Source organism: Podarcis cretensis (genome assembly GCF_951804945.1).
Source record: "Podarcis cretensis genome assembly, chromosome: 11".
Classification (NCBI taxonomy): Eukaryota; Metazoa; Chordata; class Lepidosauria; order Squamata; family Lacertidae; genus Podarcis; species Podarcis cretensis.
The window spans coordinates 40,175,841-40,189,991 of NC_137180.1; the positions used below are offsets into that span (position 1 = coordinate 40,175,841).

A 14,151-nucleotide genomic window follows, 5' to 3' on the forward strand; every position below is an offset into this window, starting at 1 on the left:
GCTCCCAATAGTCTATGTTTAACTTAGACATACAAAACTGAAAAAAATGATGTTATTTTCTTTCCTGGCAAACACAGCATTACATTGCGGATGAAGAATCAGCATGGTGCACTTTTACTTTGCTCTTCTCTCTGAACCAGCATTATAAAAGACATCAGCAGGGGAGCTAGTGGAAACCAGTGCTTGATAATTAACTGATGCTGCAAAATGACAGCAACTGCACAAATGCATTTTGTATTTTGTTTTTTTTAAGCCAAGATTTAAACTTCCCATTTTTTAATGAAAATGATTTTCTTAGCTAGTGAATTATGATGATATATTAACAATTTACGAAGCTGCCTGAAACTGTCTCAGACAAGGCATCCCCAAACTCAGCCCTCCAGATGTTTTGGGACTACCATTCCCATCCCTGACCACTGGTCCTGTTAGTTAGGGATGATGGGAATGGTAGTCCCAAAACATCTAGAGGGCTGAGTTTGGAGATGCCTGGTCTCAGACCATCGGTCCATAGAGCCCAGGCCTGCCCATTCAATCTAGTATCAGCTCTCCAAGGCCTCTTTCCTAGTTCCCCTATATGAGATTCTTTAATGGGTTGAAAATGAGAGGCTGTAGAGGAAGCAGGCTTGAGCAATGGACCAATGCCACGATTATTTTTAAACTAATCTGACGGATTTCCATAGCACTTCTAAGTAATTGTGAAAGCAACTGAACAGAAAACAGCATCGTTAAAGAGAATAAAGGTAAAGGGACATCTGACCATTAGGTCCAGTCGTGACCGACTCTGGGGTTGCGGCGCTCATCTCGCTTTATTGGCCGAGGGAGCCGGCATACAGCTTCCGGGTCATGTGGCCAGCATGACTAAGCCACTTCTGGTGAACCAGAGCAGCGCATGGAAATGCCGTTTACCTTCCTGCCGGAGCGGTACCTATTTATCTACTTGCACTTTGACGTGCTTTCGAACTGCTAGGTTGGCAGGAGGTTAAAGACAATAGGTGCATTCAAAAAAAACCTGTGTTATTAATTTACATTGATTTCAATAGGATTTAAGTGTGCTTATATTTCTCTGGGTTATCAATAGCAATAACAATAATAGTTGCTGAAATTATTTTATCACAGTGAAAAGCACCCCATCACCTAAAAGGTCTGTGCCAAACAGATTCTTCTTCTGACTGTAAAATAATGTAAGAATGCTGGTGCCTACTGATCCTTTGTTCATCTTCCTGTGCAGTCGAAACAGTTATTGCAAGTTTAAGCTTATTTATACTTTTCAGAAGTTTAATCTTGCGAGCCCTTGTTGTGCTCCCTGCTGCAATGGTGAATCTCTCTAAACTATCCTTATAAATCATAGAGATTAGGCAATTTAGCATTGCGGATGTCTTTAATTTTTTTGCTTTCCTAAAATTTTAGGGTTAGCAACTTAATAGCACTGTATCATAACTACAAATCAAAATAAATACTTACTGCAATAGTCTGAGCTGCAGAGTTGTAGAAAATTTGTAAAGTTGAACACACTCTCTACAAAGTAACTCATGGCTATGGAGAGACACAGATCCAGTACAACAGCACAAAACCGGTATTGTGATTTACTTCCCTGTTTTCTGCATTGGGCATACTGTATATGACATCTACAATACAATACAATACAATACAATACAATACAATACAATACAATACAATACAATACAAATATGAAAGAGTACTTCAGAATACTAAAAATATCAATAAAGCTCCATTTGATAAACAAATAGTTTAAATTGTCCAATGGGTGAATATCCATAAACCAGTTCTTCTTAATTCAGTAGTATATAAACTGTGCAATTTTGAACATGTTAATTCCAGCATTCCTAAATTATACATACATACATACTCTAGTAATGGCCTAGAAGAAACAATACATTTTTTTACTTACTTCAAAGACCAAATCTGCAGTTTGGTCATTTATGAGGCAATCAGAATTAGCTACGTATTTTCGACACTTCCAGCAACGAAGCATGTCACCCTGACCTTGGCTATTCATCTTAATTCTGGTTCTTTGAACTGTATATCTGTTAGAATCAAATAAAAATAGCATACTTTATTATGTTTCTGTATTCTGTGTTTTTTCACCAGTTCTTTCAGAGAAAGAGAACCTTACATTTTATTCTGATGTACAAAGTTATGGGTCAATCCACATTAGCTGATGTTTTATCCATATTAAACGCTTCTTGACTCTTCACGATGCACATACTACTCAGCCCATTGTATTGATGCCACTACTTATCATCTTTTATCCTGTGATTTATCAGAGTACTTTATGCTAACTTTTATTAGTTACTGCGTTTTGCTCCCACTCATTTCCTCATATGCACCTTCTGCACAGTATTGCTACCAAAATCAGTGGGAGTGGCTTTGTTCCTGTGAAATCGGTTTAGCCCTCTTTCCCCCACTTTCCTCCCCTGATCCATCTCTGAATGTACAATGGATCTGAGGGAAGTAAAGTTTATTCTCTGTTTTATTCCCATTAACAGAATAGTCATATTAATGACAGTCATATTCTTGGTTGTTTTTGTTTTGTTTTTTGCATAGGTCCAAATAATTTGAACAAATAGTTCTGCTATCTATGCAGATTCCTTGAACAGATGCAGGGTGCAGCTGAATTTCCATCATGCCCCATAACTACATCCCCTGCATCATCACCGTGTTCAAGTTTTCAATACCTGAAGAGGTAACTCAGTGTAAAATCTTTACCTGATTGCAAAGCTAAAAGAAAACTTCAATTCTTCATTCACACAAGCAGTCACATAGGACTGCTTACAGGAATGTATTCCTGACAGGTGAAATATGTTGCTTTGCTCTGTAGCAACATGTTCTCCCTCTGACTGTTGCTTTGAGTCAAGGTTTTTCCTGAAGTATTAAACTATATTAAACCATGACTAGTTAGATTTCTAGTCCCCATTGTCAAATTTCTTAACTATGATTGACAAAAACAAAATGTTACATAATGAAATATCATTATTTTTCAGTGTTTCAAGGCTAAACACCTGGCACAGTAAGAGTCAGGCCTCTAGTTAACCTCTGGTAGACTCTGTAAACTCCCATACCAACTATCCTCCTCTTCCAACCGGTGAGGCCCATAATCCACAAGGATTCCATAATGTGTTAATCTAGAAACACATTATGGAATGCAACTGCCACTAAAACATGCTTAGCTTTCAAGGACAAAATGAGATGGTATGGTAAATGTGAATGTGCATTTGATATATTTGCTTTCTATTTGGCATCAATAGCAGCTTGGGAACAGTGTGTGAGAGACATTTTCATCAGAATCAATTGCACAGTGGGAAAGGACTATCCCTCTTGAGTGTTGTGGTCCCGATCCTGATCTCCACTCTTCTCCAACAATTGTTATTTGTAAAGTAAAAACAAATCATGCTAAATGCATACATGTATTTAATGTGTCCTCTCATTTGCTCCAGAATTTGTGGTCCATTGCTCCTTTAAAAAAAGTTCATGAAATTCTTTTATTAGTCAAATTTACTCATGTCTTGCAGTCCTCCTCGAGGAGAGTATGCTTAGCTCTTCTATGTTTGGATACAATGAAGAAATGCTAATGCTTACAGAAAACTTGAATATCTTGAAGTACACCTAACTGTGTACTTAAGCAGCAGACATTGTATTTGTTTCCATCATGAAAAATCTTTTTGCTCAGATGTAATTTTGCTAGTGGCATGAACATGCCTACTGAAAGGTGGTACATAAATCTAACATAAAACTACGCAGCACACACACAGAGCACAATACTATAGATGTCTGCTCAAAGGGAAATCCCACTGTGTTCAGTGTTTCCTTCCCCCAAGAAAGTGGGTATAGGATACAGCCTTAGTGGACCTTTTAGAATTGAGCTGTAGGAATTCTCCATCAACAGTGCTTCAGAAATGGGGAGAGTATCTTACATGTGTGTACTTGGCAGGGATCTCCTGTGTGTGGGTTGTAATATTATTGAGCATTAGTGATTTATTTATGAATGGTTCAATGACAGAGATAATGCTTTAGGTAGTGAATGATTGTACTGGTTCTATAGAACAGATGATGAGTGAGATTAGGTGAGTGGTTGTATGAATAATGTTTGTTATGATAATTGAAATCTTACATTATACTGCCATTATACTACCATTATACTGGTAATGCTCTCTTGACTTGATTTATATTGCTATAGTATTTGTGTAAATTGTGTATTTTCTTATTTATTGTACTGCCTTGCAATCTTCAGGTTGTAAGCAGTCTATAAATGGAAATTAAGAATAATAAGCATCATAAATCCCTGTGGAATTTAGCAGTTTAAGTAGTGCCCCCCCCTCTCCTTAAAAGAAGCAGCATGCTTTCCTGCCCAACTGCTGGACCTTCAAGAAAAGGCACTTTTCGCTTACAAATGACTGAAACGTAATCCAGAAAACAAGGCTGAGATTCTAAATGTGCTTTCAAGTTAACTCCCTCGAAATCAAAAAGGCGCTTCAGAGGAAATACATTTAGAAAAGGGAGCATGGTTCCCCCCTCCACCTTTCGTACGAAACAGGTGGGGGAAAGCTTCTCTCATCTCTCTCTCCACACACATAATGTATTTTTACTCCTGCTGCCGCCGCCCCTACTGTTTGACAGGGGGTCGTGTGGGGAAGGGCGATGCCACTGCCATTCCTTTCCACGCGGCTTCCCTCGCGGGACCGTCCTGGCTGCTGTGCCTCCTTCAGACGAGGCGCCCCTTTATTCTACACCCACAGGGAAGAGGCAGCCTTCGTGTGACACCCCCTTCTCCCTCTGCCCTCACGCGGAGGCTGGAAAAGGAGGAGGAGGAGGAGGAGGCGCCTGCCTGCTTGTCTCCTCGACCACAGCGACTAGGCCTCCTTCTCCTCCTCAGCCCGGCCGTGCCTGACAGAAACTCCCGCGCGCGCGCGCGCCCGGCCGCCCCCATTTACCTGCCTCTGCCCCTCTTGGCGCCCGGCCGCTGCGGAGGCGCCCTCTGAGGGAGAGCAAGGAGGGCGCCAGAGAGGCCTGGTTGGCTCGGCGGTGCTTTGTCGAGTCTCTGCCGGGGGGGATTATGAGAGATGCGGGCTGTCGCGGCGCCAAACGGGAAGAGACGGGAGACAAACGGCAGCGGAAAGCGCTCGGTCTCCTCGGGCAAAGCGGGGCGCTGGAAGCGGGAGAAGAAGGGCTCGTCGGCTTCGCCCGCGCCCTCGTTTTCCTTCAGCGCCGCTCCTTCCCGGGATGGTGGCTGTAGTAGTAGAGCAGGCTGGGAGGGGCGGCGAGGTCTAGCTAAAGTACCGTCGCCGCCTGCTGCTGCTGCTGCTGCTGCTTCTCGCGCCTATAGCTATAATATAGCTGCTTCTTTTCTCTCCGAAAAGAGCATAGGGGGTGGAGGATCTGACCCCGAGCCCTACTGCTTGTGCTTGCTTTGGAGCGCGCTCCATACATGCTCAGAGTACTTTTTAAAAGGAAAGTCTTGCCATATTCTATAGGTGTCACTGAGGTATCCTAGTTGGACCGTGACCAGGGAAATTTTGGTTTAAATCCCCCTCCCAGGCTTGAAGTCTGCTGGGTGACCCTGGGCCAGTCATCGTCTCTCAGTCTCGCCTACCTTACAAGGGTGGTTGTAAGGATCAATGGGCATTGCATGCTCTGGGCTCCTTGGCAGAAAAGAGGGGCAGAAACGTAATAAATAGATAATCTTGCGGTTAAGGTCTTGCTGCTCAAACAGGCACCAAAGTTTCCCTGTTGGTATTATACACTTGAAGGGATTGCACTACCAAAATACTCTTGAGGAGAACGTTTTCATGGGACCAGGTTATGTGTTGGCTTCCACTTTTTGTAGCTCAGAGTACGCAAGTCTTCCTTGAAGACAACACATTTATTACAGATATTTCTTCATTCTCGCAGGGCAGACTTATGAAATGTAAAAGCTAATTCATTGCTCTCTTCTGCGATTGTTGTATGGAATGTATTTGGTGAAAGGGGCACCTTTTGGGTATTCACAAAAGTAGTGTTGTGTGTGTGTGTGAAGAACAGAATCTCTCTCCCTATTATAAGATCTTTGAAAGCAACAATGCTGTTGGCCGGTGCTGAACGTAGAATGGAAATAAGCTGCAGACCCTGCCCTAAGACTTTAAAAAAAGTAATGTACAAGGCAACATCTGCAAAGGAAAGCAAGTTGAAGGAAAGCACTAAGATCTGTTTGTTAATGTCTGCATGAGAGATTTTAACAGGCGTTTGCACTGACCTTCCATTACTGGATTGCTTCCTGGGATAGAGCTGGTTGCTGCATCTAACTGGCTCTTCATCCTTTTGCCGGCCAGAGTGACCTTGCCTTCATTTTTTCATTCTCCGTGCAGCTGACTTTGGGGATGGTATTCTTCCTTGTAGGACAAAGAATTCAATCTCAGTGTTGCTGCATCTGCTCATTCTCTCATCAATATCTGGGGACATGGTAATATTCACCTTGCTATGGAGCTTTTCTGGGGAGGGAAGGATTGCATAATGATAACCTCCTTTGTGCTTTCAGTAGTGGCACTGGCCAGGATGTCCTTCCCTTGCTTCTGGGTAGCTCATACCATTGTCAATGAAGAAGTCATTAATGAAGGGGCATGCACTCAGTGGTTCTGTGGAAAGGCTCTGAGTTGCAATTGTCATTGTTGTCTATATCTGCTTTAATGTGACATTTTATGTTTTTGCTGGATTATAACAGCACAGATTACAACAGCACAGCACAAAGCTTTTCATCATCTGGAATAATCTGTGACCTATTTAAAGCACCAAAATATAACATGACGGTGCAGATGCTGACATTTGCAAGACCATCAGCTTGGTTGTGAAGTTTAAATGTTCCATTGCATATCTTACTGTGTAAGATATGAAAATGTTTTAATTAGCATTGTAACCCACCTGGTGATAAATATTATAAAGAGCAGTACATAAATAGCTCAAGTAAATAAAGAGTTTGTGATTGTGAGTGGGCACTATAACATTTGGTAGCAGTAGCCTAGTGGCAGCTGGCAATTGACTTAGGTTATTTTTCCACTCTGTGCTGTCTTTGTGTGTAGTCATAGTTGCCAGTGTTGTTGTTGTTTTATTTTTATTTTTATTTATTTTACAAAATTTCTATACCAGGTAATTTCTTACAAGTGCAGAACAAGTATTATGTAGTGTCTGTAACTGTGAATTCTGCAGTATGAAGTGGTTGTGTGTTCCTATATGGGGTAAGGCAATTCTGCAAGTAAATTGGTTCCAAGCTGTTAAAGGCTTTATATACTAATAGTGACATCTTGAATTTGGCCTGGTAGCAAAGAGGCAACCAGTGGAGATCTCTGAACAGAGATCTAAAATGCTAACAGGGTCTTCTTCCTGTTGGCAATTGAGCTGCATCATTCTGCACTAACTGCAGATTCTGGTTCAAGTGCAAGGGAATCCCTACTTGCTTCCTAAACAGCTCCTTGCACCTTGTAATGGCATCAGGAATGACATTAAGTTGGGCTAGAGACATCACTGAGGTGGGAGAAACTAGATTTCACGCTGTTGTTTCTATGTAGTTCTATTGCAGAAAGCCATTCTATTTTACCCATTGGGTAATAAAAGTTCAGTTCTTAGCATATTGTTAGACTGCATTCAGATATTGCTGGATGAAGCCAATAATGCCTCTTTTTAGATAGTAGTGTATCTTTTTATTGTACAGTATTCCCCAATTAAGCTGTTCTAATGGAGACCCTGTGGCGTTAAATAATTCATTACAATTATTTAGAACCTTTAATGGCATTGCTTCACCACAACAGTTAACCAGCTTTGATTTTTATTTTTATAATAATGGAAATCTCTGTAGTGCACCCAGTTCTAATAAGTTCACACTTCAAACACTTAACAATTGCTTGACAATGTGTGACTGGTCGAATGACTTTATTTCAGTCCTAATGCGAGCATTCCAAGTTTGGAACATTCACAGGAATATGATCAACTAAGTGTGAACAGCATTTTTACAAGGTTTAACCACAAACCTTTTCTATGAACAAAGAAAAGCTCTGGTGAGTTATCTCTAAAATATGATAGCGCTTGTAGCCGTAAACAACACACAAAGATAATATGGTAACTTCCTGAAAGATGAATCTGCACCATTTCCCCCTTTCTTTCAATGCACATAAATCACTAAGTTATTACTTTTGCTTCACAAAAGCTGTTACTTTTGTTTCAAAATGAAGGATCATCAAAGGTCCTTTATGAGGCTAGAGTTATTATTGTTATTGGAAGGATGCAGCTCTAATTGCTATTTCTTGCTGCAATAAGGCTCATTGCTGACAAATCTCATGGAACGACTTTGGGTTTTTGATGAACATACACTAAAGCTGAGAGAGATTCTTTTGATAGCCAATATATTGGAAAAAAATAAAAAGGAAGAAATGTGAGTTAATTTCAGGACACCCCAAAAGAGTCCTGAGAGATGTACAGTATTCTACACCCACAGAGGTACAAATCCCAGCAGGCCCCAGGATTCTTGTGGGTGTGGTTTAAATGTATTATGTCTACTGTACACAGTCAAATATTATAGCTACTCTTCAGTTAAGATCAATGTGAAAACTTAAGGAATTGTACATAGCAATCCGAATAAATTGTTCTGATTCATGTTGCATCTGGTGTGTGTATCTGTAATTAGTTATAAAGAGCAAACTAGGGTTCAAGGAGAGTGAAAGAGGAGAGTGCAAAATATGGTCTCAACATAAAAAAACAAAGATCATGGCCACTGGTCCCATCACCTCCTGGCAAATAGAAGGGGAAGAAATGGAGGCAGTGAGAGATTTTACTTTCTTGGGCTCCATGATCACTGCAGATGGTGACAGCAGTCACAAAACTAAAATAAGCCTGTTTCTTGGGAGGAAAGCAATGACAAACCTAGACAGCATCTTAAAAAGCAGAAACATCACCTTGCCAACAAAGGTCCGTATAGTTAAAGCTATGGTTTTTCCAGTAGTGATGTATGGAAGTGAGAGCTGGACCATAAAGAAGGCTGATCGCCAAAGAATTGATGCTTTTGAATTATGGTGCTGGAGGAGACTCTTGAGAGTCCCATGGACTGCAAGAAGATCAAACCTCTCCATTCTTAAGGAAATCAGCCCTGAGTGCTCACTGGAAGGACAGATTGTGAAGCTGAGACTCCAATACTTTGGCCACCTCATGAGAAGAGAAGACTCCCTGGAAAAGACCCTGATGTTGGGAAAGATGGAGGGCACAAAGAGAAGGGGACAACAGAGCATGAGATGGTTGGATAGTGTTCTCGAAGCTACCAGCATGAATTTGACCAAACTGCGGGAGGCAGTGGAAGACAGGAATGCCTGGCGTGCTCTGGTCCATGAGGTCACGAAGAGTCAGACATCACTAAACGACTAAACAACAACAACAGTGTTCAAGGCTTGATTCTGTGTCACCTTATATTTTGTTAAAGCACATCCCTGTAGGACCTCTGCTTTGGAGAAGAGGCTCTCCAGTCTGCTTCCTTATCTATGGGAGTAACTCTGAATGCTCACTGAATTCCTCAGTGATGAGGAAAATGCACCTGGATTATAGTAATCCTCCTGATTATAACTTGCTTCTAAGGTTGGGCACTGTCATTTGGAGCCAGGCCTACAGGATGTGGCATTGAGCTCTTTCTCAAATTAAGACCTAGCTACAAGATGTCAAAACTTTGGAACTCATTTGTGATTGTGCGGCCATTCAATCTAGAAAATTAACTTCCATAAATGTTGGAATGCATGTCTTTGGGAAAGAAATAATAACAGAAACTAGCTTCCCTATAGAATTATTTGAGAAAGCCTGCAAGAGGCTCAAACATTAATATTTTAAATTGTAATATTGGAATTCTCTAGAAGAGATTTGTTGTACCTTTTACAGTTTATAGTTTATATCTGGTCTTCTTCTCCCTTTACCCCAAAGTGAAAATATATTTAGGGCATTTTCTTTACTGCTGTTCCAAGTTCTTTAATAATAAGACCTGAATGTCTTGACTGTCACTTCAGTCCAAGTGATTAAGAACCAGTGTGGTGCAGTGATTAGAGTGTCAAACTGAAACTGGGGAAACTGAGTCAAATCACATTCGCCACTAAGCCGCGAAACTCGCTGGGTGACCTGGGACCAGCCCCTCTCACTCAGAGTTTGTTGTTAGATTAAAATGGGAAGTGAGGAGGAAGGAAAGGGAAACATGTATGCTGTCCTGAACTCTTTGGAAGAAAGGCAGGATATGTATGTAATCATAGAATCATAGACTCATAGAGTTGGAAGGGACCCCAAGTGTCATCTAGTCCAACCCCTGCAAAGCAAGAATCTCAACTAAAGCAACCATGATATATCATCATCCAACCTCTGCTTAAAAACTTCCAAGGAAGGAGAGTCCACCACCTTCCAAGGGAGTCCATTCCATTGTCAAACAGCTCTTACTGTCAGAAAGTTCTTCCTGACGCTTAGTCAGAATCTCCCTTCTTGTAACTTGAAGCCATTGGTTTGGGTCCTACCATCCAGAGCAGGAGAAAACAAGTTTGCTCCATCTTACATGTGACAGTCCTTTAGATATTTTAAGGTGGCTATTGTTGTGGAAGATGGAGTGGTAATGTTCTCATTGAGCACCCATGGTATATACTTCCCAGGAGAGGAAAGCTCTATAGACATATCTCCTTACAAGGGGAGCAACCCACTTCATTAAAGTGAACAGATATCAAATTTCAGAATACCCATCAGATTGCAGCCTGATCCATATTTACTCAGAAGTAAGTCCTATTGAGTTACAATAAACTTAAGAGACAACTAATATAGCAATACAGAACCAACACAACAGAACATTATATTGTGTGCAGAACTAAAACACTACTAAATTCTATACATTAAAACCACCAACGGTACTGCGAGGATTTAAAACTGGGAGATTTATCCAGCTAAATTCTTAGAATATATCCAATTGAAATTAATGAACCTCAGTTAGTCATGCCCAATAATTTCAATTGATCTACTCTGAGTACGGCTAACACTCTCTACAAACCCAGGGAGAACAGAAATGTCTTAATCTGATATCCAAAAGACAGCAGAGTGGGCATTAGGTGGGCTTCTCTAGGAGAGTGTGGAGAACTGCATGCATGCATGCTGGATATCTGAATTGGCTCTTAATTCGTAACACTTTGCTTTGCCAATTGAGTTCTCTAAACTCTAATCCTGACTCATATACAATTTATTTCTGGCTACAGTGTAATATTCAGGAAAATGTCATTTGTTTCCTTTTGTTTGAAAGATAATGATTCTCAATCAGTTATTCAGGACCAAATCTGATTTGTCAGGTGAGTAATACTATTATGGCAATCATTTTCCTTTACTGTACAGAAAAGGGAATGTCCTTAACTCAATTGCACAATATTTTTATTGGAAAAAACTTCACTTCCATGAGCAATCAAGCCAATGATCTGCTCCATTTTCTCTAAAGGAAGTACTTATTCTAGTCCAAGTGAGTCAGATGCATGCGATGTGTACTGTGAAGAGAAGTGAAATCCTCAAACTAAAATGTGCTAAAATATAATGCATACGTTAGCTTCATCAGATATTGCCAACAACTAAAATAGTAAGTATTGGGGAAATTACAGGTTTGACAAATGTGTCACAGCTGATGAACAACAGTTGACTTTTAAAATTGTGTCTTCACATTTATTTATTAGTTCGCTAGAGATTTTAAAAGGAATATTGAGCTGTGACTTGCACACCTCAAAATTGTGCATCTTGTACATATCAAAGTTTTGTGGGGCCCCACACGATGGCTGGGACAAGTTCCACGGGGGAGGAAGCACTGGGACATCCGATCTCGGTGATCATGGGCAGGAGGCGGAGTTACGCTAAGACCAGACCATGTCATTACCGAGGAGGCAGGTTTAGTCGTTGTTTGAAGACTATCCCTGCCTCCGGGTCTGGTCTTGACCAGATGGATACTGGAATCAACAGGGGAAACCTACATGACCTGAAGGTGTTGCTGTGTAATGCCAGGTCAATGATGAATAAAACCACTGCCATCCACGACCTGATTGTGGATGGAGGATTTGACCTGGCATGTGTGACAGAGACCTGGTTGGAGGAAGCAGATGGGCCTGTCCTTGCCGCTGCTTGTCCACCAGGTTTCTCTTACGCACAGCAACCCAGGTTATGTGGGCGGGGAGGGGGGGTTGCAGTGATTTTTAGGAAGTCACTAGTTTGCACCAGGCGTCCTACTGGGAAGATCCAGTTTTCTGAGTGCATGTTCTGGAAGTTGGGCAATAGGGGCAGTACAGGATTCCTTTTGGTGTACCGACCTCCCCGCTGCACCAAGGATTCCCTGTCTGAGCTGCTTCAGGTCGTGGCGGATTTTCTCCTGGAGACACCTAGTTTGGTTGTCTTAGGAGATTTTAACATCCATGCCGACACGACCTTACAAGGGGCTGCTCGGGACTTCGTGGAAAGCATGGCCTCCATGGGGCTGTCCCTGAATAAGTTTGGCCCAACTCATAGTCATGGACATGCCTTAGACCTGGTGTTCACCTCTAGTGACGTGGGTGATCTGACACTAAGTAAAAGTGAAACAAAAGAAGTGCCATGGTCAGATCACTTCCTGGTGCAACTGGACTTCTCCGCGACCCTTCCCCTCTGCAGGGAGGTGGGACCAATTCGGATGGTCCGCCCCCACCACTTAATGGATCCAAATGGTTTCCAGAGAGTGGTAGGGGATGCTTTATCCCATGTTGATGGCCTTTCAGCTGATTCCCTGGTGGCCCGCTGGAATGCGGAGTTAACCAGGGCTATCGACTGTCTGGCTCCGAAGCGCCCTCTCCGATTGCATGGAGCCCGGACAGCTCCGTGGTTTTCTTCGGAGCTGAGGGCGATGAAACAATCGCTGAGACGGCTAGAGCGTCGGTGGCAAAAAACTCACTCCGAATCTGACCGGACACAGGTTAGAGCTCAACGTCGAGCCTACCAAGTGGCGATAGCGACGGCGAAGAAGACTTTCTTCACCGCCTCTATTGCATCTGCAGAAAATAGTAGCAGGAGACTCTTTCAGGTGGTTCGTAATTTAACGGAACCACCTTTACCACCGGGGCCTTGTAAAGACCCCAAGATCTCCTGCAACGATTTTGCAAAGTTTTTTGCAGATAAAATCACTCATATTCGGAAGGAGCTAGACACCTCCGTGGGAGCAGTGCCGGGGTGGGAGAGTGCTAGAGCTCTGTCTGGTCAAGTTGCATGGAATCAATTTCAATCCGTTACCCCCGAGGATGTGGACAGGCTGCTTGGACGCGTGAAACCAACCACCTGTCTCCTGGATCCTTGCCCATCTTGGCTAATAAAAGCAAGCCGGGAAGGGCTGGGCGATGGGCTCTGCGGGGTGGTGAATGCTTCCCTCTGTGAGGGAACATTCCCAGATCCGCTGAAAGAGGCGGTCATTAAACCGCTTCTTAAAAAACCATCTTTAGACCCGGCCAGTATGGCCAACTATCGCCCAGTCTCAAATCTTCCTTTCTTGGGCAAGGTGATTGAGCGCGTGGTTGCTGAACAACTCCAGGCACGCCTGGAGGATGCGGACCATTTGGATCCCTTCCAATCGGGATTCAGGCCTCATCATGGGACTGAAACTGCCTTGGTCGCGCTGGTTGATGATCTCCGGCGAGCTAGGGACAAAGGTGAGAGTTGTTTCCTAGTTCTGCTGGATCTCTCAGCGGCCTTTGATACAATCGACCATAACATCCTTCTGGACCGTCTAGAGGGGCTGGGAGCTGGGGGCACTGTTATACAGTGGTTTCGCTCCTTCCTCCTGGACCGTGTTCAGAAAGTGGTGGTGGGGGATGAGTGTTCAGACCCCTGGGCCCTCACTTGTGGGGTGCCTCAGGGTTCCGTCCTCTCCCCCATGCTTTTTAACATCTATATGAAGCCGCTGGGAGAGATCATCAGGGGGTTTGGACTGGGTGTCCATCAATATGCAGATGATACCCAGCTCTACCTCTCCTTCAAATCAGAACCAGTGAAGGCGGTGAAGGTCCTGTGTGAGTGCCTGGAGGCGGTTGGAGGATGGATGGCGGCTAATGGATTGAGATTGAATCCTGACAAGACAGAAGTACTGTTTTTGGGGGACAGGGGGCGGGCAGGTGT

At 42.8% G+C, this 14,151-nt stretch overlaps 1 protein-coding gene and 1 long non-coding RNA gene across 11 annotated transcripts in view; one reads left to right on the forward strand and one right to left on the reverse strand.

Moving 5' to 3' along the window:
* The window catches only part of RNF180 (ring finger protein 180), a 56,891-nt gene extending 50,854 nt beyond the window's left edge, over window positions 1-6,037 (reverse strand). Inside the window, exons 1-2 of one of the 6 annotated variants that reach the window (XM_079995554.1) lie at window positions 4,954-6,037; window positions 1,910-2,045 (exon numbers count right to left, since the gene is read on the reverse strand). In XM_079995554.1, the coding sequence (XP_079851680.1) occupies window positions 1,910-2,017 (108 nt within the window). In that variant the 5' untranslated portion in view covers window positions 2,018-2,045; window positions 4,954-6,037. Of the gene's footprint in view, window positions 1-1,461; window positions 1,595-1,909; window positions 2,046-4,589; window positions 4,923-4,949 lie in introns of those variants that run through there. The other 5 variants (XM_079995552.1, XM_079995551.1, XM_079995553.1 and 2 more) reach the window with 5 other exon arrangements.
* Window positions 6,038-9,413: 3,376 nt separating this feature from the next.
* LOC307226874 overlaps window positions 9,414-14,151 on the forward strand; it is a 31,083-nt gene continuing 26,345 nt past the window's right edge. For all 5 annotated transcript variants that reach the window (XR_013843633.1, XR_013843634.1, XR_013843635.1 and 2 more), the window contains exon 1: window positions 9,414-11,327. This is a non-coding gene — a long non-coding RNA (uncharacterized lncRNA). The remainder of the gene's footprint in view (window positions 11,328-14,151) is intronic.